Raw genomic sequence first — 21,235 nt, forward strand, 5'->3', positions numbered from 1 at the left:
TTCCCACCACCAGAATTCTGTATCCCATCCTCTTCCCTGATAGCTTTCCTATTCTTTTTTTTTTAATTTTTTATTTATAAAAAGGAAACATTGACAAAACCATAGGCTAAGAGGGGTACTGAGTGGTCTCTCAGAGCAGAGAGGGTGCACACGGGAAGCATGGAACCACTAACTTAAGGCCGTCTTAGTGCTGAGATGGTCCATGAAGCCTGGAGGAGACAGGATGGGTCACTAGCTGATGGCGAATGACTAGAGGAGGCAGCTATGACTAGGGAACTTCCGGGGGGGCGCTCTGAATGGTTCACGTCAAATCAGATCTACAAGAAGGTCAGGGCACGTGCACATAGGCCTAGAGGGAGAGAGACCCAAGACGTGGTGTGTGCAAAGGCCCTTGAGACAGAAACCGCAGGTCTGTGTCAACTATATAGTTAACAGAGTAGCAAAAGGCAGACCAAGGTCAGACTGGATAGGTTCTCTGTAGGCCAGAGACTTTGGGAGGTATTCAGATACTGTTGCTAAGCTTCTGAAGGGGTTTGAACAGAGGAATGAGAGGATGTGATGGAGAATCACTGCGATGGAAGGGACTGAGCTCGGGACACCCTGGGTAGAGGCAGGGAAGTGGCTTACGTGGCTGTGGTGGTTTTCCAGTTTGAGAAGCAGGGAGGGGAGTGCCAGTGAGCCTGCCAAATCCAGCCACACTGCCTGTCTTTGGATAGTTCCTGGGCTGAGTAATGGTTGCATTGAACTATGTATATATCTGTCATGTGAGAGGAGAAACAGAGAGGGAGAGAGAGGACTTAGCTCCGCAGGCATACTGTGGTGCTGGGAATCGAACTTGCTGCCTCTAAGGCTTCAGGCAGGCAAGATGGTGCTCTCACGAATAAGTTCTATTTCTCATCCCATTATTGTAGTTTTGTTTTCTTCTTTTTTTAAATAATTTATTCCCTTTTTGTTGCCCTTGTTTTTGTTGCTATAGTTATTGTTGTTATTGATGTCGTTGTTGTTGGATAGGACAGAGAGAAATGGAGAGAGGAGGGGAAGACAGAAAGGGGGAGAGAAAGACAGACACCTGCAGACCTGCTTCACCACTTGTGAAACGACTCCCCTGCAGGATGGGGAGCCGGAGGCTCAAACCGGGATCCTTGCGCTTTGCTCCATGTGCACTTAACCCGCTGCTCTACCGCCTGACTCCCTTTTATTTTTTTTTTAATTCTTAAGGTTGAAAGAAACCAAAAGAAGAATGTGTTGTGATACACAAAAAGTGCCCAAGAGTTGCAGTCCAGTGTTTTCCTAAATATAGTTTTACAGGACACAGCGACATCTCTTCCTCCTTCTTTTTATTATTATTACCTGTCTTTGGCAGCTTTGGAGATTTTTGTAATTAAGTAGCAACTTAATACCCTTGTTTTTCTTATCACAATGCATTCAATGGTCAAATTTCTTGCAGTGTTTCTGGAGCTCAGGACCAAGACTGAAATTGTTCTAAAACAAGAACTACCCTCCACCCCTTAGTAGTGCACAAGTGACTGGGGTCTGAGCAGTCAACTTGCACTGCAGGCTAGATAATGCGTCATAAAGAATTCAGCCTGAAACTGTCAGGCCACACAGCACTTGCCTGTAAAGCTCAGCCCTCTGTGAGGTCATTCTGACAATAGCTAGCCTCTGAATCACAGGGAATGTCAAGCTGCTTTGCATTTTTTTCCCCACAAGTCCCAGGTTGTCATAAGATTCAAACAATAAGTTAACTTACCTGGGGGTCGGGTGTAGCACAGCACATTAAGCGCCCATAGTGTGAAGCACAAGGACCAGCATAAGGATCCCAGTTCAAGCCCCCGGTTCCCCACCTGCAGGGGGGTCACTTCACGGGCAGTGAAGCAGGTCTGTAGGTGTCTATCTTTCTCTCCCCCTTTCTATCTCCCCTCCTCTCTCGATTTCTCTCTGTCCTATCCAACAACAGCAGTGACAACAAAAATAATAATAACGGCAACAACAAGGGCAACAAAGTGGGGGAAAATGACCTCTAGGAGCAGTGGATTAATAGTGCAGGCACCAAGCCCCAACAATAACCCTGGAGGCAGGAAAAAAAAAGTTAACTACCAGTTTCAGCAGCGTATTTCCAGTGTCAATGCAAATGGAAAGGAAATTTCCATATATATATATTTTCCCCTCTCTCCCTGATGCAGGGCTTGGGAGAGGAGGGGGAGAGACACCTGCAGCTCCATGTTTGTGAAGCCTCCCCCCTGCAGGTAGGGACAGAGCAGGGAGGTAAGAGCCTGTGTTCTTAGACATGTTCATGTGTTCTACTGTGTGCACCACCACCCACCCCTGGAAATTTCCATGTTTATGACCTTCCACTGGAGGTGATTAAACTGCAGTGTAATGTCAGGATAAGGCAGCTGTCAAGAGGAGGTTTTTCAGGTGGGGGGGAGATAGCATAATGGTTATGCAAAGAGACTCTCATGCCTAAGGCTTCGAAGTGCCAGGTTCAAACCCCTGCACTACCTTAGGTCAGAGCTGAGCAGTGCACTGATTTAAAAAAAAAAAAAATAGAGGGGCCAGGTGGTGGCGCACCTGGTTGAGCGCATGTATTATGATGTGCAAGGACCCGGGTTCGAGCCCCCAACCCCTAACTTCAGGGGGAAAGCTTCATGAGTGGTAAAGCAGGGCTGCACGTCGCCTTCTCTATCACCCCTCCCTCTTGACTTCTAGCTGTCTCTATCCAATAAATAAAGATAATAATAAATAAAAAATATTTAAACAAACTGTTTAAAAAGAAAAGAGGAGAATCTTAACTAAGTGCTATGAATATCTTTCAGGCAACGACTATACTCCAATGAAATGGTGCATGTATAGACAGATGTATATATATATGTGTGTGTGTATATATGATTATGTATGTACATAAACCATTGTTATTTAAATATTCAGGAACTATATAAAATTCCCCCTATGTATAGCTCAGCACTGACAGACTTTATGACTCATTTTGACAATTTTCAACGCTAACATTAAGCTCCAGTTCAGTAGCTTTCATCCCTTGAAAAAAGAATTATACTCTTTAGAAGAAAGGATTCTATTTATATATTAATGAGAAAGATAGGAGGAGAGAGAGAGAACCAGACATCACTCTGGTACATGTGCTGCTGGGAATTGAACTTGTGACCTCATGCTTGAGAGTCCAAGGCTTCATCCACAGCACCACCTCCTCGACTACATGAATTACATTCTCTTTAGGATTAAATCAGCACCACTAAAAAAAAGTGTGCTGAGTTATTTCTCTTTTGAATGTTGTTGACAGTGTGTTTTCTTGTTATATAAGTGACTGCATAATACCCTATTTCACCTTTGGGTTAAGTGCAAAGACTCCTTTCTCTCAGTGGTTGTCTTTTGCTGGGTTATCATGGAAAACCACATCTGCCAGCTGCCAGACAGATCCTTACAGAGATATCTCTGACTCCAGCACCACTTCCCCCTGCATGGCTTCATCTGAGGTTCCATCCTGATTGTCCTAGATTTGACACGGCTTCTACTTTACAACTGGGAACACTGCTGTAACACCTATGAGAACTTTCTTTCTTTAATTTTTTTTTTACTAGTGATTTAATAAGATTGAAAGATAACAGGGGTACAATTCCATACAGCTGCCACCAGCCAAGTTCCAAGTCCTATCTCCTCCACTGGAAGTTTCCCTATTCTTTTTCCTTCTGGGAGTATGGACCAGACTTCTTTAGGGAGTAAAGAAGATAGAAGGTCTGGCTTCTGTAATTGCTTTTCCTCTGGACATGGGTGTTGGCAGGTTGCTCTGTATCCCCCAGGCTGTTTCTATGTTTCCCTAGCAGGGCAGGGCTCTGGAGAGGTGAGGCTTCGGGACACATTGGTGAAGTTGTCTGCCCAGGGAGGTCAAGATGGACTCATAGTAGCATCTGCAACTTGGTGGCTGGAAGGCAGTTAAAATATAAAGCAGGACAAATTGTTTAATACACAGGAACCCAAAGGTGGGAATAGAGGAGATGAAATCAGGAGTCTTTGTGTGGGAAGAAGCTAGGAATTCTACTTTAGGTATGTTCCAAGGGGCTCATAACTTTAGTAATTTGTGCCTGAGCCTGATAGCTAACATGCAGGTGGATTAAGAATATTATTTGGGGGCTGGGCAGTAGCGCACTGCATTAAGCGCGCATGGCACAAAGCGCAAGGCACAAAGCTCAAGGACTGGCGTAAGGATCCTGGTTCAAGCCCCCGGCTCCCCACCTGCAGAGGAGTCGCTTCACAGGCAGTGAAGCAGGTCTGCAGGTGTCTGTCTTCCTCTCCCCATCTCTGTCTTCCCCTCTTCTCTCCATTTCTCTGTCCTATCCAACAACAACGACAGCTGTAACAACAATAACGGTGGCAACTACAACAAGGACAACAAAATCGGAAAAATGGCTTCCAGGAGCAATGGATTTGTAGTACAGGCACTGAACCCCAGCAATAACCCTGGAGGCAAAAAAAAAAGAATATTTTTTTGGGAAGAATGGTGTCAGAGTTGAAAATAGCTTTTTTTATTTCTCTCTTTTGTTGCCCTTGTTGTTTATCATCGTCATTGTTATTATTGTTGTTGTTATTGCTGTCATTGTTGTTGGCTAGGACAGAGAGAAATTGAGAGAGGAGGGGAAGACAGAGGGGGGAGAGAAAGATAGACACCTGCAGACCTGCTTCACCACCTGTGAAGCGACTCCCCTGCAGGTGGGGAGCCGGGGGCTTGAACCGGGGTCCTTATACCTGTCCTTGTGCTTTGCACCACATGTGCTTAACCCACTGTGCTACCTACCATCCGACTCCCCTTTTTGTATTTTCAGTAGTAATTTATTAGAGTTCCATTCACACTGCGTTTTTTATCAACTTCTTTTTATGGGGGGATTAATGGTTTAACAGTCAACAATAAAATACAGGAAACATTTTTTCTTATGCTAATTCTTTTTATTATTATTTTTCTTTCCAGTGCCTTTCTCGAGAACCAGGTGGCAACATGAGCATTCAGTTTCTTGGCACGGTGGTAAGTGTGAAGGAGTTATTATTTTATATAGTCTCTGAATTTGCAGGAGGAAAAAATAATTTTGATCCATGTGTTTCACTCCAGATTCACCGTGGTTTTATTTTGCTACTAGACAGTGTGTCTTCATAACAGAAATGGATTCTTTAATGTGTTTGAGAAGCTTCCATGAAAAAATGATTTTTTTTTCTTTAAACCAGAGCACTGCTCCTCTCTGACTTCAGGTGGTACCAGGGACTGAACCTGGGACCTAAAAGCCTCAGACATGGGTGTCTCTTGTATGACCCTTATGCTAGTTACTCAGCCTGAAAGAATGAATGATTATAGCTACTTCTTATTACAAAGGTAATAGTTTCCAAAATCATTTATACTTTTGTCCTATTATAGATTTTCTTCCTCCTCTCATAATGAAAATAAAGGTCTATTATGTAAATAGCCTTTTGAAAATAATGGTCTTAACTGTTTTTAAAAGTTACTTTTTGGACTCAAGATCCCCTTCAGCTTTCTCTATTACACTGAGAAAGTTTTCAGGCATCTGTACTTAATAAAACTGAATCCTCAGTTTGTATTTGTCTCATCCACATAGCACTGCATAATTTCCAGGTTGTTGTAAACACTTATTTATTTATTTATTTATTTACCAGAGCACTGATCTGCTCTGGCTTATGGTGGTGTCAGGGATTGAACCTGGGGACTTCGGAGCCTAAGGAATGAGAATTTCTTTGCATAACCATAATGCTATCAGCCCCTGCTTAAAGGCACTGTTTTTAATGGAGCTGTAGTCACCATTCTAATGAGTAGAAGTGACCTTGGAATCTTAGCCATTTAGTGTAAAGATTATTTCTAGTTTTGGCATGTTAGTGAACAATTTCTTATACTGGTTTTTTTTTTTTTTTTTGGTTTCCATTGTTTTCAAATATGTAATAAGATACTTAAAAATATATGTGGTATATTTTCTCCCAGGGTCAGAGCTGTGAGTTACTTTATGACTTTGTATCCACATTGCCAAGGGCTTCCTGCCTCTTTAAAATTAAATTAGGGAATATTGAAATTGAAACTGAGAATACTACTTTCTGTTCTGGCTAGTATTCGTTATAATTTGTCAAGGTGTTTAACTCTGATAAAAAGAGATTTAGTTATGTTATAGCTTCTATCCTTGTATGCAGTTTATCATGATCGTATCATCAGTGCTGTTAGTCATTTTAATTTCAAAATGATTTAACTGTTTTTTTTAGGGAGACAGAAAAATTGAGATAGAGAGGGAGAGAGATAGAAAAACACATCCTGCATCACCGCTCGTGAAGCTTTCTCCTTGCAGGTGGGGACCAGGGGCTTGAACCTGAGTCCTTGTGCACTATCGTGTGTGTGTGTGTGTGTGTGTGTGTGTGTGTGTGTGTGTGTGTGTGTGTGTGTTATCCAGGTGCTCCACTGCCTGCCCCATCCCCCCAACTTTCTTCAGAGGTAACGCGGCTGCTCCCATAGCTGAATATCTTGCTTCCTGTTCATCTCCTCCGTGTCAGGAATTATCTGAGCAACATGTGTGCCTGCCCTCTGATACCTGGTTCAGGCAATATTTTCTCCTCTCTTTTTTTAAAACTTCTTTTTCTAATTTTTAAATTATATTCATTTATTGGATCAATGCAGAGAGACACCTGCAGACCTGCTTCACCACTTGCAAAGCCTTCCCCCTGCAAGTGGGTACTGGGGGCTTGAACCTGGGTCCTTGCCCTTGCGCCTTGGAACATGGGCGCTCAACTAGGTGCGCCATCCCGTGGTCCCCTCAGGTAATATTTTCACACTGGCTTTTTCTGAAAACTGAGTAGATTGAGAGCATCAGAGGAGAGGTCTGGAGTAGTGATTTTGTGGCCACTGAGACAGGAAGGATATTCATAATGACGCGTTGAAACCTGATGCTGTACCGTCTCCATGTGCGGAGAGGTGTTAGGAGGCTTCTGTATCAGATGTAGACGTCCATGCCAAACCTCCTCTCAGACACAGGCGCCCCTTAAACTTGTGCGTGTCCTTGACTTCTGCATGCTTACTGTAAACATGTTGAGGTGTTTATGAGTGAAATGCACGTCATGAAGGGGTTATATTAGTCAGGGTTCTCCATACAAAAAAGAACCAATAGAGCGGGAGTAGATAGCATAATGGTTACGCAAAGGGATTCTTGTGCCTGAGGCTCCAAAGTCCAGGTTCAGTCCCTTATACTTCCATAAACCAGAGCTAAGCAGTGTTCTGGTAAAGAGAGTGAGGAAGAAGAAGAGGGAGAGGGAGAGATAGGAAGAAAAGAAGGAAGGAAAGGGAGGAAGGGAAGGAGGAAGGAAGGACGGAAAGGGAGGGAAGAAAAATTAAAAAAGGGGAGTCAGGTGGTAGCGCAGAGGCTTAAGTGAAGGTGGCTCAAAGAGTAAGGACCAGAGTAAGGATCCCGGTTCAAGCCCCCGGGCTCCCCACCTGCAGGGGAGTCGCTTCACTGGCGGTGAAGCAGGTTTGCAGGTGTCTGTCTTTCTCTCCCCGTCTCTGTCTTCCCCTCCTCTCTCCATTTCTCTCTGTGCTATCCAACAATGACAACATCACTAACAACAACAATAATAACTACAACAACAATGAAAATCAACAATGGCAACAAAAGGAAAAATCAATGAATATTTAAAAATTTTTTAATTAAACAAAAATAAAGAAAATAGCAGAGAGCCAGGCAGTGGCACACACATCACCCTGCACAAGGGCCCAGGTTCAAGCCCCCAGTGCTCACCTGCTGGGGGAAGCTCATGACAGTGAAGCAGAGCTACAGGCGTTTTTCTCTCTCTTCCTTTCTCTCTGGCTTGGGAATCAAACTGTTAACCAAGGGCCTTGCAAACAAATTGCTTTGCTGTGTAATCCTGGGAGCTCTTTCACAGTTAACTGCTAAGTACAGCTACTTTATCACTTAAAAGCTGAGGTGACTAAACACCATGGTGACCCAGGCAAGAGACATTTATTGCTCCCTGCTCTGGAGGCTGACAAGTTCAAGACCAAAGTGCCAGCCCATTGAGTCCTGGAGAGGGGCCACTCCCTGGCTTTTAGGGGCTGCCTTGTAGCTGTGACCTCACCTAGCAGAGCAGGAGAAAGTCCTGCTGTCTCTTCTTTTAAAAAGGTCTGTTTCGGGGCCTGCTGATGGCACACCTGGTTGAGTGCATGTTACAGTGCACAAGGATCCAGGTTTGAGCCCCCCCAGTCCCATCTGCAGGGAGAAAGCTTTGTGAGTGGTGAAGCAGGGCTGCAGGTGTCTCTGTGCCTCTCCTTCTCTGTCATCCCCTGCCCTCTTGATTTCTGGCTGTCTCTATCCAATAAATAAATAAAGATAGTAAAAATAAATAAAGAGGTCTATTTGTTTGTTGTCCTAAAAGAGACAGAGAAACCAGAGCACTGCCGACCTCTGCCTTGTAGTGTTGCTGGGAATTAAGCCTGGCACACCAGGAGCCTCAGACAGGAGACTTGAGTGGGTTACTGCTGGACTGTGTGTCTCCAGTTCCTTCCTCTTCTTACAAGGGCATTAACCCCCACCCTGGGAGCCCCACCCTCATGACCACATCTAAACTGGATCACCTGCCAACAGCTCCACATCCAAATTCCATCACACTGGAAGGAGACATAGGCCTTCAGTCCAGGAAGTGTGTCTGAGTGAGAGAGAGAGAGAGAGAGAGAGAGAGAGAGTGTGTGTGTGTGTGTGTGTGTGTGTGTGTGTGTTTTAAGTGTTTAGTCTTAAATACATGTAGTTGGTAAGCTGCACATCCCAGAATTCTTCCAGACTGGGTCTACTTCATCTTGTATGTTGTCTTGAGTTTTGTTTGCATGTTGTCGGTGAAACTGTGAGTTTATATCAGCTGGTATGAGCTCACAGAGAATAGAAGTCTCATGCTTTCTTTATTTCAACTGTGTTTCTCATAAGGCTGGATTTCTGTGATCACTTAAGAATGTAATGGTTGCAGCCCAGAAGGTGGACCAGTGGGTAGAGAACCAGATCTGCAGGGCCAGGTGGTAGCACAGAGGGTTAAGTGCACGTGGTGCAGAGTGCAAGGACCAGCATAAGGATCTCGGTTCGAGCCCCCGGCTCCCCACCTGCAGGGGAGTCACTTCACAGGCGGTGAAGCAGGTCTGCAGGTGTCTTATCTTTCTCTCCCCCTCTCTGTCCTTCCCTCCTCTCTCCATTTCTGTCTTATCCAATAACAACAACAGCAACGGCAACAGTAACAACAAGGGCAACAAAACGGGAAACATGGCCTCCAGGAGCAGTGGATTCATAAGCCCCAGCAATAACCCTGGAGGCAAAATAAATAAATAAATAAAAAGAACTGAATCTGCATGCATGAGGTCCTAAGTTCAATCCCTTGGCCCTACCTATGCCAAAGTGATGCTCTGGTCCCTCCTGCCCCCTCATTAATAAGTAAACCTTTAAAAATAAAATACAAAAGTTAGGGGTCAGGCAGTGTAACACACAGTAGAGCAGACGCATTATAGTGCACAAGGAAGAAGGACCAGGTTCAAGTCCCAGTCCCACCTACAGGGAGGAAGCTTGACAAGTGGTAATAGGTCTGCAAATGTCTCTTTCTCCCCCTTTATCTCCCTTATCCCTCTCAATTTCTCTCTGCCTCTATCAAAAAAAACAAAACTAAATGAAATGTAAAATAAATTCATGGGTTCCCATTTTACTCCAGATTTTTTGGACTATATTCAGTGTTCAGGGTTTTTAATAAACATTCAACAAATATATTGGAGAGAGAGAGAGAATCAGAACATCATTCTGGCACGTATGATGCCAGAGGATCAAACTCAGGACCTCATGATTATGTGTCCGGAATTGTTACCACTATGCCACCTCTCAGGCCAGCTGTGTTTAATTTTTTTTTTAACTTAAAAAAATATGTATTTATTTATTCCCTTTTGTTGCCCTTCTTGTTTTATTGTTGTTGTTATGATTGTTGTTGTTATTGATGTCATCATTGTTACATAGAATGGAGAGAAGAGAGGAAGACAAGAGAGGGGGAGAGAAAGAGAGACACCTGCAGACCTGCTTCAGCGCTTGTGAAGCGACTCTCCTGCAGGTGGGGACCTGGGGTCTCGAACCGGGATCCTTATACCGGTCCTTGTGCTTTGCAACACCTGCGCTTAACCCGCTGCACTACCACCCGCCTCCCAGTGTTTAAATGTTTAATTTTTAAAGTGCCATTGCTTTTGAAGACTGAACTTTCCTCCTGCAAAGAAAAAAAAAAAAAAAAAGCTCAAAGCTCATACCTGACCCGAAAGAGATAAATACACTTAGGCTGTATGGAACAGTTTCTTCTGAGCTGTGTAGATGGCATTTCCCCAGAAGGCTGGATGTCTTTGAAGCTTGGCCAGAGCTCTTTTCTTTTTTTAAAAAAAAAATTTATTAATGAGAATGATAGGAGGCGAGAGAGAGAAAGAACCAGACATCACACCAGTACATGTGCTGCTGGGGGTTGAACTCGAGACCTCATGCTTCAGAGTCCAGTGCTCCATCCGTTGCGCCACCTCCCAGATCACAGCCAGAGCTCTTAATGAAACCCAATCATATGGACGTTCATAAAGTTATTTCGGTCTCAAATGGTCCATTTCAAATGAAATTTTTATTGATAATAAATATGCTTTATTCCCTATTAGCCTTGAAAGCAGGAGCAATCACATCAGCAGAACAAACATGTTTCCCCAAGATTTACCATTAAGAAGGCTATTAATCTGACCCTTGGTACGCCAGCACAATTAGATTTCAAAGGAAGCGTTTACCAAGTAACAGCGATTAATGACAACCATCGAAAACAATTTTGAACTCCATCAGTTTAACTCAGGAGGGTAAACTTAATATGATAATTCGTCTGGCAGAATTGTATCAGCCTAGCGGGAAGGTATGTTAATATCTGACCCTAACCCAGCTTCTAAACGGATGCCATGCCGATAGATTTATCGGTTCCATTAGAGAACTTTGGGGGAATTTTGGAGTTTCAGTGACTGTTCCCTCCGAGGCTGCAAGCCCAACCTGAGCTCACACTGGGCCCATTCTGGTCCGCAGATTTCCGTAATTTGCCTTTGCCGCAAATATGACAGCAAGACACAAATAACTGTTTCTAATAATATCAGATGGAGCCGTGGAGGACAGCATTTTAATGGAGTAAAAGACCTCCCCGTGGGGTTGTTATTGCCGCTACCGAACAGCAGCTCTGCCATCGCAACTGTAGGCTCTTAATTGATTCGTTTAATTAGCGAGAGCTGGAGCTGGGGGCTGCCGGCTCATCCTCCGCCAGCCTGGGACCCCCAGACTGACTTCCTTCAGTTCATCCCTGAACTGAAGCTCCTCCTGCAAACTCACCCGCGGGTGTCAGATTCCAGCAGTAAACTCCCTCTGGCTGAAAACTCAGATTCTCGTTGCAAGGTGGAAAGAACCAGATTTTGTTACCCTTGTTTGTCTTTATCCGTGCGGGGTTTTTTTTTTTTTTAATTGTTGTTCTTATTTTTTAAATTAATTTGTATTTATTTGTTACTTTAATTCCATAGGACGGAGAGAAATTGAGAGGAGAGGGAGAGAGAGGAAGAGAGGTAACCTGTAGGACCTGCTTCACTGCAGGGAGTCAGACGGTAGCACAGTGGGTTAAGCGCAGGTGGTGCAGAGCACAAGGACTTGTGTAAGGATCTTGGTTTGAGCCCCTGGCTCCCTACCTGCAGGGGAGTCACTTCACAAGTGGTGAAGCAGGTCTGTAGGTGTCTTTCTCTCTTCCTCTCTGTCTTCCCCTCCTTTCTCCATTTCTCTCTGTCCTATCCAACAAGGACAACATCAATAACAACAATAACTACAACAGTAAAACAAGGACAACAAAAAAAAGGGAATAAATAAATATTAAAAAAAAGAGACCTGCTTCACCACAGGGTGAAGCTTCCCCTCTGCAGGTGGGGACCAGGGGCTCAAACCTGGGTCCTTGCTCATAGTAACGTGCATTACCACCTCTCAGTGTCTTCTGAAAAGTGCCTAACAGCAAGCGTTTCATTCACAGCCGTTCAAGAATTCCTTCAGTCTTGTCTGCTTTGTAAACAATCTCCATTGGCCTTCAAGCTTCCTTCCTTGGCCATCCCTCTCTCTCTCTCTTTCTCTGAGTAGTTTCTAAAAAATTTTGGACAGAGACAGAGCTTGAGAGGCAAGGAGGAGGTAGGGAAGGAGTGACCTGCAGAACTACCTCACCACTTGTGAATCCGCCTCCTTGTCTGTCGGAGCTGGGGGCGTAGCCCAGGTCACTGTATGTTCTCTCTACCAGGTGCACCACTGCCTGGCCTTTCTGAGTAGGTTTTAAGGAGTATTTGCAGAGGGGAGTGTCTGGCCCAGGAGCCTGAGCTTTGTCCACATGTCTGCTTACACCCCACACACCGGGGCTTCCTCCCCACTGAGCCAACTTCCGCCATTCTTAGTGCCCCCCCAGCCCCAGCCAGCAAAAGCAGGTGTGTCCACAGACCGGGCACCGTGACAGCCACGAAGCCACTCTGCACTTCACATGCTTTTATTTTATTTTGTTACCTGGGTTATCACTGGAGCCCAGTCCCTCCAAGACTCCACTGTCCCCAGTGACCAGTTTTCTTTCACCTTTTGTTTTTTGCCCTTGTTGTGTTGATTATTGTTGTTGATGTTGTTCGTTGTTGGATAGGACAGAGAGAAATGGAGAGAGGAGGGGAAGACAGAGAGGGGGAGAGAAAGACAGACACCTGCAGACCTGCTTCACCACCTGTGAAGCAACTCCCCTGCAGGTGGGGAGCCCAGGGCCTCGAACCGGGATCCTTACGCCAGTCCTTGAGCTTTATGCCACGTGCGCTTAACCCGTTGCACTACCGCCCGACCCCCGACCAGTTTTTTTTATTAGTGACTTAATAATAGCTAACAAGATTCTAAGATAATAGGGGTACAATTCCACACAGTTCCATGTGTCATCTCCTCCATTGGAAGCTTCCCTGTTCTTTGTCCCGGTGGCCATTTTTTCCATTTTATTGCACAGGACAGAGAAATTGAAAAAGGAGCGGGAGATAGAGTGGGAGAGAGTAAGAGGGACACCTCCAGACCTGACCTGCTTCACAGCTAGTGAAGTGCCACCAGCCTGCAGGTGGGGATCCGGACGTTCAATCCTGGATCTTTTTTTTTTTTTCCTTCTCTTCTTAATGAGAAGGATGGGAAGAAAGAGAGAGAACCAGACATCACTCTAGTACATGTACTGCCAGCGATGAAACTCAGGACCTCATGCTTGAAAGTCCAACGTTTTATCCACTGCAGCAGCTGGAACACAGAACCCGGATCTTGTGCTCAGTACTATGTGTACTTAACTGGGTGCACCACCCCGCTCCCTTTTCTTTAGAAAATCAAATTGTATTGATTGGCCATTGGTTGGCAGCCCTGCACCCACTCGGCAGTGAAGCTCCGCACCTCTGCCTTTGCTTTCTGTCGCTATCTCTCCACCAGGGCGTTGCTGGGACTTTGTGCCTACACAGTTTCACCGCTGCCAGACTCTTTTTCTGTCTTCCAGAGAGGGAGAGACACTGCAGCACAGCTCCGCTGCTGGCCATGCTTCCATCCTTGTATGTGACGCGTTGTCCCACCACCGAAGTCCCAGGGCCATCCTGCTATCAAAATGGCCCCCATTTCCAGCTCCAGGCCTCCCACTTTTGCTCTTACTCTGAAATAAAAAGTGCACCAGCAGAGGAATATAGGACACAAGACATGGGTCCATGATTAAGAAACTGCACTGGGAGTCCTGCAGTAGCGCAGCGGGTTAAGTGCAGGTGGCGCAAAGCACAAGGACCGGTGTGAGGATCCCAATTTGAGCCCCCGGCTCCCCACCTGCAGGGGAGTCGCTTCACAGGCGGTGAAGCAGGTCTGCAGGTGTCTGTCTTTCTCTCCCCCTTTCTGTCTTCCCCTCCTTTCTCCATTTCTCTCTGTCCTATCCAACAACAACAGTAATAACCACAACAATAAAACAACAAGGGCAACAAAAGGGAATAAATAAATAAATATTAAAAGAACAAGGGCAACAAAATGGAAAATATTTTTTAAAAAAGAAACTGCACTTTACATTTTATTTGACACCTGCTCCTTTTTTTTTTTCTTTCTTCTAACCTGCTTTTAATTCCCACTAAAGTTGTCACTGGAACTCACAGCTATGAATCCATTGTTCCTGGTGGCCATTTTTTTCCCTTTTTACAAAAAACATTTCTCCTTAACAGGCTGGGTATGGATCGACCTGCCAATGTCCATGTCCCGCAGAGAAGCAATCCATACTCCCAGAGGGGGAGCAGTGATAGGAGGAAGAAGATAAGAGGTCTCTGGACTCCAGCTCCGCTCCGTCAGCACTCAGAGAGAGATGAGGGGAAAGGGAGGGGCATTTGGATGTGGTAACAAGGCTATGTGTGGAAAGGAACGGCACCTTTTAAAAGGGGGACCAGGGGATCGGGCGGTGGCGCAGTGGGTTAAGCGCATGTGGCGCAAAGCGTAGGGACCAGTGTAAGGATCCCGGTTCGAGCCCCCGACTCCCCACCTGCAGGCGAGTCGCTTCACAGGCAGTGAAGCAGGTCTGCAGGTGTCTGTCTTTCTCTCCCACTCTCTGTCTTCCCCTCCTCTCTCCATTTCTCTCTGTCCTATCCAACAATGAACGACATCAACAATGGCAATAATAATAACCACAATAAGGCTACAACAACTAGGGCAACAAAAGGGGGAAAATGGCCTCCAGGAGCGGTGGATTCATGGTGCAGGCATAACCCTGGAGGAAAAAAATAAATAAATAAAATAAAAGGGGGACCAATTATATACAAATATAGACAGATAGTTGTAGGAGTAATAGTTAACCCATAGCTACAACTTGAGGAAACTTCCTATAGCTTTCAGTAGACGGATTGGGGATTCTGAACTCTGGGTGGGAACAGTATGGAATTGTACCCTTGTTGACAGGTAATCTTGTAAATCAGTATTGAATCACTAATAAAATTAAAATACATATTTATAATTTTGATAAGGCAGAGATAAACAGAGAGGGGAGCGGTAATAATAATAATAATGAGATGGGGGAAGAAGGAGAGAGGACACCTGCAGACCTGCTTCCCCGCTCATGAAGCTTCCCCCCTGCAGGTGGGGAGCAGGGCCTCAAACTCCGGTCCTTGTGCACGCAGTCAAGTGCACCTGCACCCTACCTGCTTCTTTTCTTTAGTTTTCTTGTTTTTTTTCTTTTTTAAAAAATATTTATTTATTCCCTTTTGTTGCCCTTGTTGTTTTATTGTTGTAGTTATTGTTGTTACTGATGTCGTTGTTGGATAGGACAGAGAGAAATGGAGAGAGGAGGGGAAGACAGAGAGGGGGAAAGAAAGACAGACACCTGCAGACCTGCTTCACCACCTGTGAAGTGACTCCGCTGCAGGTGGGGAGCTGGGGGCTCGAACCGGGATCCTTAGGCCAGTCCTCATGCTTTGTGCCATGTGCGCTTAACCCGCTACGCTACCGCCTGACTCCCTGGTTTCTTTTTATTGCTACCAGTTGGTGCCTGCACAATGAACTCGCCACTCTGTAGTCACTTCCCCCTCCCCTTTTTATTTGATAGGACAGAGAAATTGAAAGGGGGATGAGAGAGAAGGAGAGAGACAGAGAAACACTTGTTTATTGCAGTAGTGCTTCACCACCTACAAAACTTTCTGCCTGCAGGTGGGGACCAGGGTTTTAAATCCAGATGCTCGTGCGCGGTCGCTTGTTGTACGCTGAGCCAGGCGCACACCACCTTGCCCTGACACTTGCTTCTGGAAGGAGCATGTAGCCCCACCTTTAAAGTGCTCATCTTGCATTGATGACAAACCTCGTTTGCTGTAGGTACTGGTTCTGGCAGTTCATAGCAATAAATACACCTGATGACAGTGACCCCACTTTCAGCTAACTAAACAGTGAAGTACTAACCCCCCCATAGTCTTTTTATAAAGGACAGAGAGATGCAAGCAGCTGAATTAGTGTAATACGGAGATGGGGAGGTTGTGCGCACGTGTATGCACGTGTGAATGACAGACATCCTGGAGTTTGACCAAAAGGGCGTGGAGGGGGACCGAGCGGTGGTGCACTTGGTTGAGTGTCCATGTTTCAAAGCACAAAGACCCAGGTTCAAACCCCTTGTCCCCACCTGCAGGGGAGAAGCTTCCCAAGGGGTGAAGCAGATCTGCAGGTATCTCCCTTTTTCTCTCCCTCTCCCCCTTCTATCTCAGCTTGTCTCTGTCTTTATCCAGTCTATGAATGAAAAAACAAATGTTGATATTTTATTCTAAAAAAGAAAAAGGACTGGAGAACTCGAATGTGCAAAGCTCTCGCTGGCTCTCTGGCTCGGGCCAGGACTTGGCACAGGTAGACTTAGCAGGCAGGAATAGCACTTCAGAGAGAAAGGAGCCACCTTGGAAAGGCCCTGAGACTGTATGTTGGGAACTGTACTCTGTGATGGTGACAGAAAGTGAGTGAGGACACGGAGGCACAGGCTGCTTGGGTGTTTAAGGACAAGCAAGGTGGCCTGTGAGGGTGGCAGGTGGTGGACACAGAGCTAGAATGCCAGGAGTTAGCTGCAGGGAGACTGGGTCCAATTCTCTGCACTTATGGGGGAGTCTGGCGGTAGCTCAGCAGGTTAAGTGCACATGGCAGAAAGCACAAGGACCGGTGTAAGGATCCTGGTTCGAGCCCTGGCTCCCCACCTGCAAGGGAGTTGCTTCAGAGGCGGTGAAGCAGGTCTGCAGGTAGTCCTCTCCCCCTCTCTATCTTCCCCTCCTCTCTCCATTTCTCTCTGTCCTATCCAACAACGATGACATCAAAAATAAAACAACAAGGGCAACAAAAGGAAAATAAATAAATAAAAGGAAATAAATAAATAAATATTTTTAAAAAAATAAAAGGACTTAAGGGAGGGGACCCCCAGCATGACTCAAGTTGTGCTCTGCTCTGGTTTGCCTATATATATATATATATATATATATATATATATATATATATGATCTACTACTGGACAGAGACAGAGAGAAATTGAGAGGGAGAGAGGCAACAGCCCTGCTTCACCACTCATGAAGATTTCACCCTGCAGATGGGGACCAGAGGCTTGAACCTGGGTCCTTGCACACTGTAATGTGAGTGCTTAACCAGGTCCACCACTGCCACCACCCCCCCCCCGCTTTTTTTTCCTGTTTCCTTCTTACTTGATATGAAAGACAGAAATTGAGAGAGGAAAGAGGGCACAAGTAATAGGCTGGACTTTTTTGGAGGTGTGCTGGGCTTGAAACCAGCCTCAGCCATGTAAGGTGTGTTTTCTATCATGGAGCTACATCCCCAGCTCGGCAAATACTCTGTGTGTGTGTGTGTGTGTGTGTGTGTGTGTGTGTGTGTGTAGGGGAGGGGTATGTTGGGCTGAGCTTCATTGACGGGAGACAGATGACCAGGGACTCATGGTTGAGTTGTACGCAGTATCTCTTTATTCATGCAGGACACAGCGCAATCTATACCAAGCTAGACTAAACTAACAACTAACTAAAATGAACAATGTTGTCTTTATATATACTTCCCAGGTAGGGTGTGAACAGGATGTGATGCAGAGAGGGTGGAGAGAAAAGTGACTGGTGAAAATCAGGGTGTGACAAGGAGAGGATCACGGTGTGACAAGGAGAGGGGGTGGAGCAGGTGAGAATTCTACCACTAAACCACCAATGCCCTGGAGGGAAGGTGGTGCTTTATGTAAATGTAAAAGTGATTTATGTAAATAGAATACAGTGGTTATGTAAATAGGATAGTGTTAAGCAGGGGGGATTTAAACCAAATGAAACAGAAGGGGTTTTTAAAAGCATACCAACAGGGGTAGTCTTCTGAGAATCAAGCCTAGAACTCACACTGTTCCTCCCGCCGGCCCTAAACTGGGTTCTTAGTGTCAGGTAACTGATGCGGGTGTGTGGAGGGGGTGCTCCAGTCTGGGGAGCAGGGAGAAGAATAAAGGGCCAGCATGAGACTGGTGTCCTGCCTGTCTGTCCAGGTGACACATGAAGTCCCCCAAGTAGATGAGGCCCAGCTAAAGGGACAGGGAGGAAGAGGAGGACAGGCCCAGAAGAGCCCCCCGGGGGAATGGGCCACATGTAGACCCCCCCATCACCACTGCCATGGAAGCATTGGAAAGATAACATTCTCTCTCGTCCAAATCACTTCGGCCATTGGAAGCCGGCTTGCAGTAACCTCAATCAGGATTTCACAGTATCCTAGGGTGTCTCTAATTATTTCCAAGTGCCTCCAAGTCCTGCTGCCATCTGCCAGCAATCCTCAAAATAAAACGGATTTTAATCAACAGAACGCTTTCCCCTGGCACGACACGCTAGAGTTTAAGGGTCCATCTTTGCTCCCGTTCCATGGTGTCTCAATGAGTCCACTGGCAAAGCGAGACACGCAGGGTCTGTGGGTGGGTCTCCCATGGGTGCTCGTGCAAAAATCACCTGGAAAACTTGATGGGAATGCACATTGCCAGGCCCCCAATCTATCCAGACCGGCTGCTGCTGGTGTAGAAATCAGTGGCAAACATGCCAGAGCTAGGATTTGGAAAATACTTTCACTGATTTATTTATTCATTTAATTTAATTATTATTTTTTATTTATTATTGATGAGGGAAATTGAGAAGGGAGGGGAAAGCCGAGAGGGAAAGAGACAGACAGACACCTGTAGCCCTGCTCCACCACTCGTGAAGCTTCCCCCTATAGGGACTTGAACCAGGGCCTGTAGTGTGCGCACTTAACCAGGCTCGCCACCACCTGGCCGCCGTTAACATTTTTTTTTTTAAAGAGGGATGCAGAGTGAAAGGTGCAGAGAGAGAAAGAGAGACAGAGACCAGAGCACTGCTCAGCTCTGGCTTCTGGTGGTGCTGGAGATTGAACCTGGGACCCTTGGTGCCTCAGGCCTGAGAGTCCTTTTGCAGAACTGTTATGCTGTCTCCCCAGCCAAGGAAGTACTTATTCTCTGTCTGAGCCAGGGCTTCATCACTTCAAGCCAACTTTCTCTTTCAGGTAGAAAGGGAGAGACAGATGGAGGGTGAGGCATTATAGCACTGCAGCTCTGTTGGTATGCTTCTAAAAACCCCTTCTGTTTCATTTGGTTTAAATCCCCCCTGCTTAACACTGCATTCTATTTACATAACCTCTGTTAACAAGCACCACCCTCCCTCCAAGGCATTGGTGGTTCAGTGGTAGAATTCTCACCTGCTCCACCCCCTCTCCTTGTCATACCCTGATTTTCACCAGTCACTTTTCTCTCCACCCTCTCTGCGTCGCATCCTGTTCCCACCCTACTGGGCTAGTATATTTATAAGGACAAGATTGTAGTTTTTAGTTTAGCTTAGCTTGGTATAGATTGCGCTGCATCCTGCATGAATAAAGAGATACTGCGTGCAACCCAACCATGAGTCCCGGGTCGTCTGTTACCCGCCCGTGGAGCCAGCCTGGCGAAAATAACACAGCTCAGTGAGGCTGGGCTCAAACTTGGGGCTCACACATAGCAGAGCCGGCCCCTGGGGAATGGATGCTAGTGCTCCGTGGAGAGGTTGTTCCAGGCTTAAGCTGTGGCTACCCAAAACAGACCCTCACAAGGGCCATATTCTGGAGGTGGTTACTCACTAGACACAAGGACAGCCGAGCACTCATTTGCTTGAACCAACTGATTGGCTGATGCTTGAGTCCATCAGACACAACCTTTCTGTTAACACAGGAGCACCAAGGGGCCGGAAATAGGACTGTTCCTACTCGTGACCACAGAGTGTGAGCTCAGATCTACAGGGATGTGGATGTCACACAGGCTCCTAAGCTAATTTTATGGGCCCCAGATCACATCAAATCGATGGGGTTTACAGTCAACAATATTTATACCCCTTTCCCATATTTGGGAGTTACTGTCTTCCTTGATCCAGTTTTCTGGTCCTTTTCCCAGCCATGACATCATCTCCCCAGACAATAATTAGGATACATCTGCATATCAGATTTCAGGCTCAGGCATATCAGATTTCAGGCTCAGGCAAAACAAACAAACAAAAAACACTAGTATAGCTACAGGCCCTTTGAAATATAACTAAAATATGCCTACTAGCTATCTACAAAATGGAGGACCCCCCCAACATTTCATCTGCACTATTCCAGCCTCTAGGTCCATGATTGTTCAACAATTTGTTTGGCTTTGTATGTTAACTCTCTTTTCAAACTCCAGGTTCCAGATGCTAGCATGATGCCAGCCAGACTTCCCTGGACAGACAACCCCACCAATCTGCCTTGGAGCTCCACTTCCCCAGAGCCCTTCCCCACTAGGGAAAGAGAGAAACAGGCTGGGAGTATGGATCGACCTGTCGATGCCCATATTTGGCAGGGAAACAATTACAGAAGTCAGACCTTCCACCTTCTGCACCCCACAATGATCTTGGGTCTATACTCCCAGAGGGTTAAAGAATAGGAAAGCTATCAGGGGAGGGGATGGTATACGGAGGTCTGGTGGTGGGAATTGTGCGAAGTTGTACCCCGCTTATCTTATGGTTTCGCCAATGTTTTTTTATATGTATGTTATTTATTTATTTATTTATTCCTCTTTTGTTGTCCTTGTTGTTTTATGGTTGTAGTTATTATTGTTGTCATTATTGTTGGATAGGACAGAGAGAAATGGAGAGAGGAGGGGAAGACAGAGAAAGATAGACACATGCAGACCTGCAGACCTGTGAAGCTAGCATCTGGAACCTGGTGGCTGAAAAGAGAGTTAACATACAGAGCCAAACAAATTGTTGAACAATCATGGACCTAAAGGCTGGAATAGTGCAGATGAAGAGTTGGGGGGTCCTCCATTTTGTAGATAGCTAGTAGGCATATTTTAGTTATATTTCAAAGGGCCTGTAGCTATACTAGTGTTTTTTTGTTTGTTTGTTTGTTTGTTTTGCCTGAGCCTGAAATCTGATATGCAGATGTATCCTAATTATTGTCTGGGGAGATGATGTCATGGCTGGGAAAAGGACCAGAAAACTGGATCAGGGAAGAGAGTAGCTCCCAAATATGGGAAAGGGGCATAAATATTGTTGACTATAAACCCCATCAGTTTGATGGGATCTGGGGCCCATATTCAGCTTAGGAGCCTGTGTGACCTCTGCATCCCTGTAGATCTGAGCTCACAT

The 21,235-nt window shown here is 45.7% G+C and overlaps 1 protein-coding gene across 3 annotated transcripts in view; it reads left to right on the forward strand.

The window, feature by feature from the left end:
- The window catches only part of PCCA (propionyl-CoA carboxylase subunit alpha), a 351,955-nt gene that overhangs the window by 266,705 nt on the left and 64,015 nt on the right, over nucleotides 1-21,235 (forward strand). For all 3 annotated transcript variants that reach the window (XM_060191819.1, XM_060191818.1, XM_060191817.1), the window contains one exon: nucleotides 4,979-5,032. In XM_060191819.1, the coding sequence (XP_060047802.1) occupies nucleotides 4,979-5,032 (54 nt within the window). The remainder of the gene's footprint in view (nucleotides 1-4,978; nucleotides 5,033-21,235) is intronic.

Source organism: Erinaceus europaeus, chromosome 5 (assembly GCF_950295315.1).
Source record: "Erinaceus europaeus chromosome 5, mEriEur2.1, whole genome shotgun sequence".
Lineage (NCBI taxonomy): Eukaryota > Metazoa > Chordata > Mammalia > Eulipotyphla > Erinaceidae > Erinaceus > Erinaceus europaeus.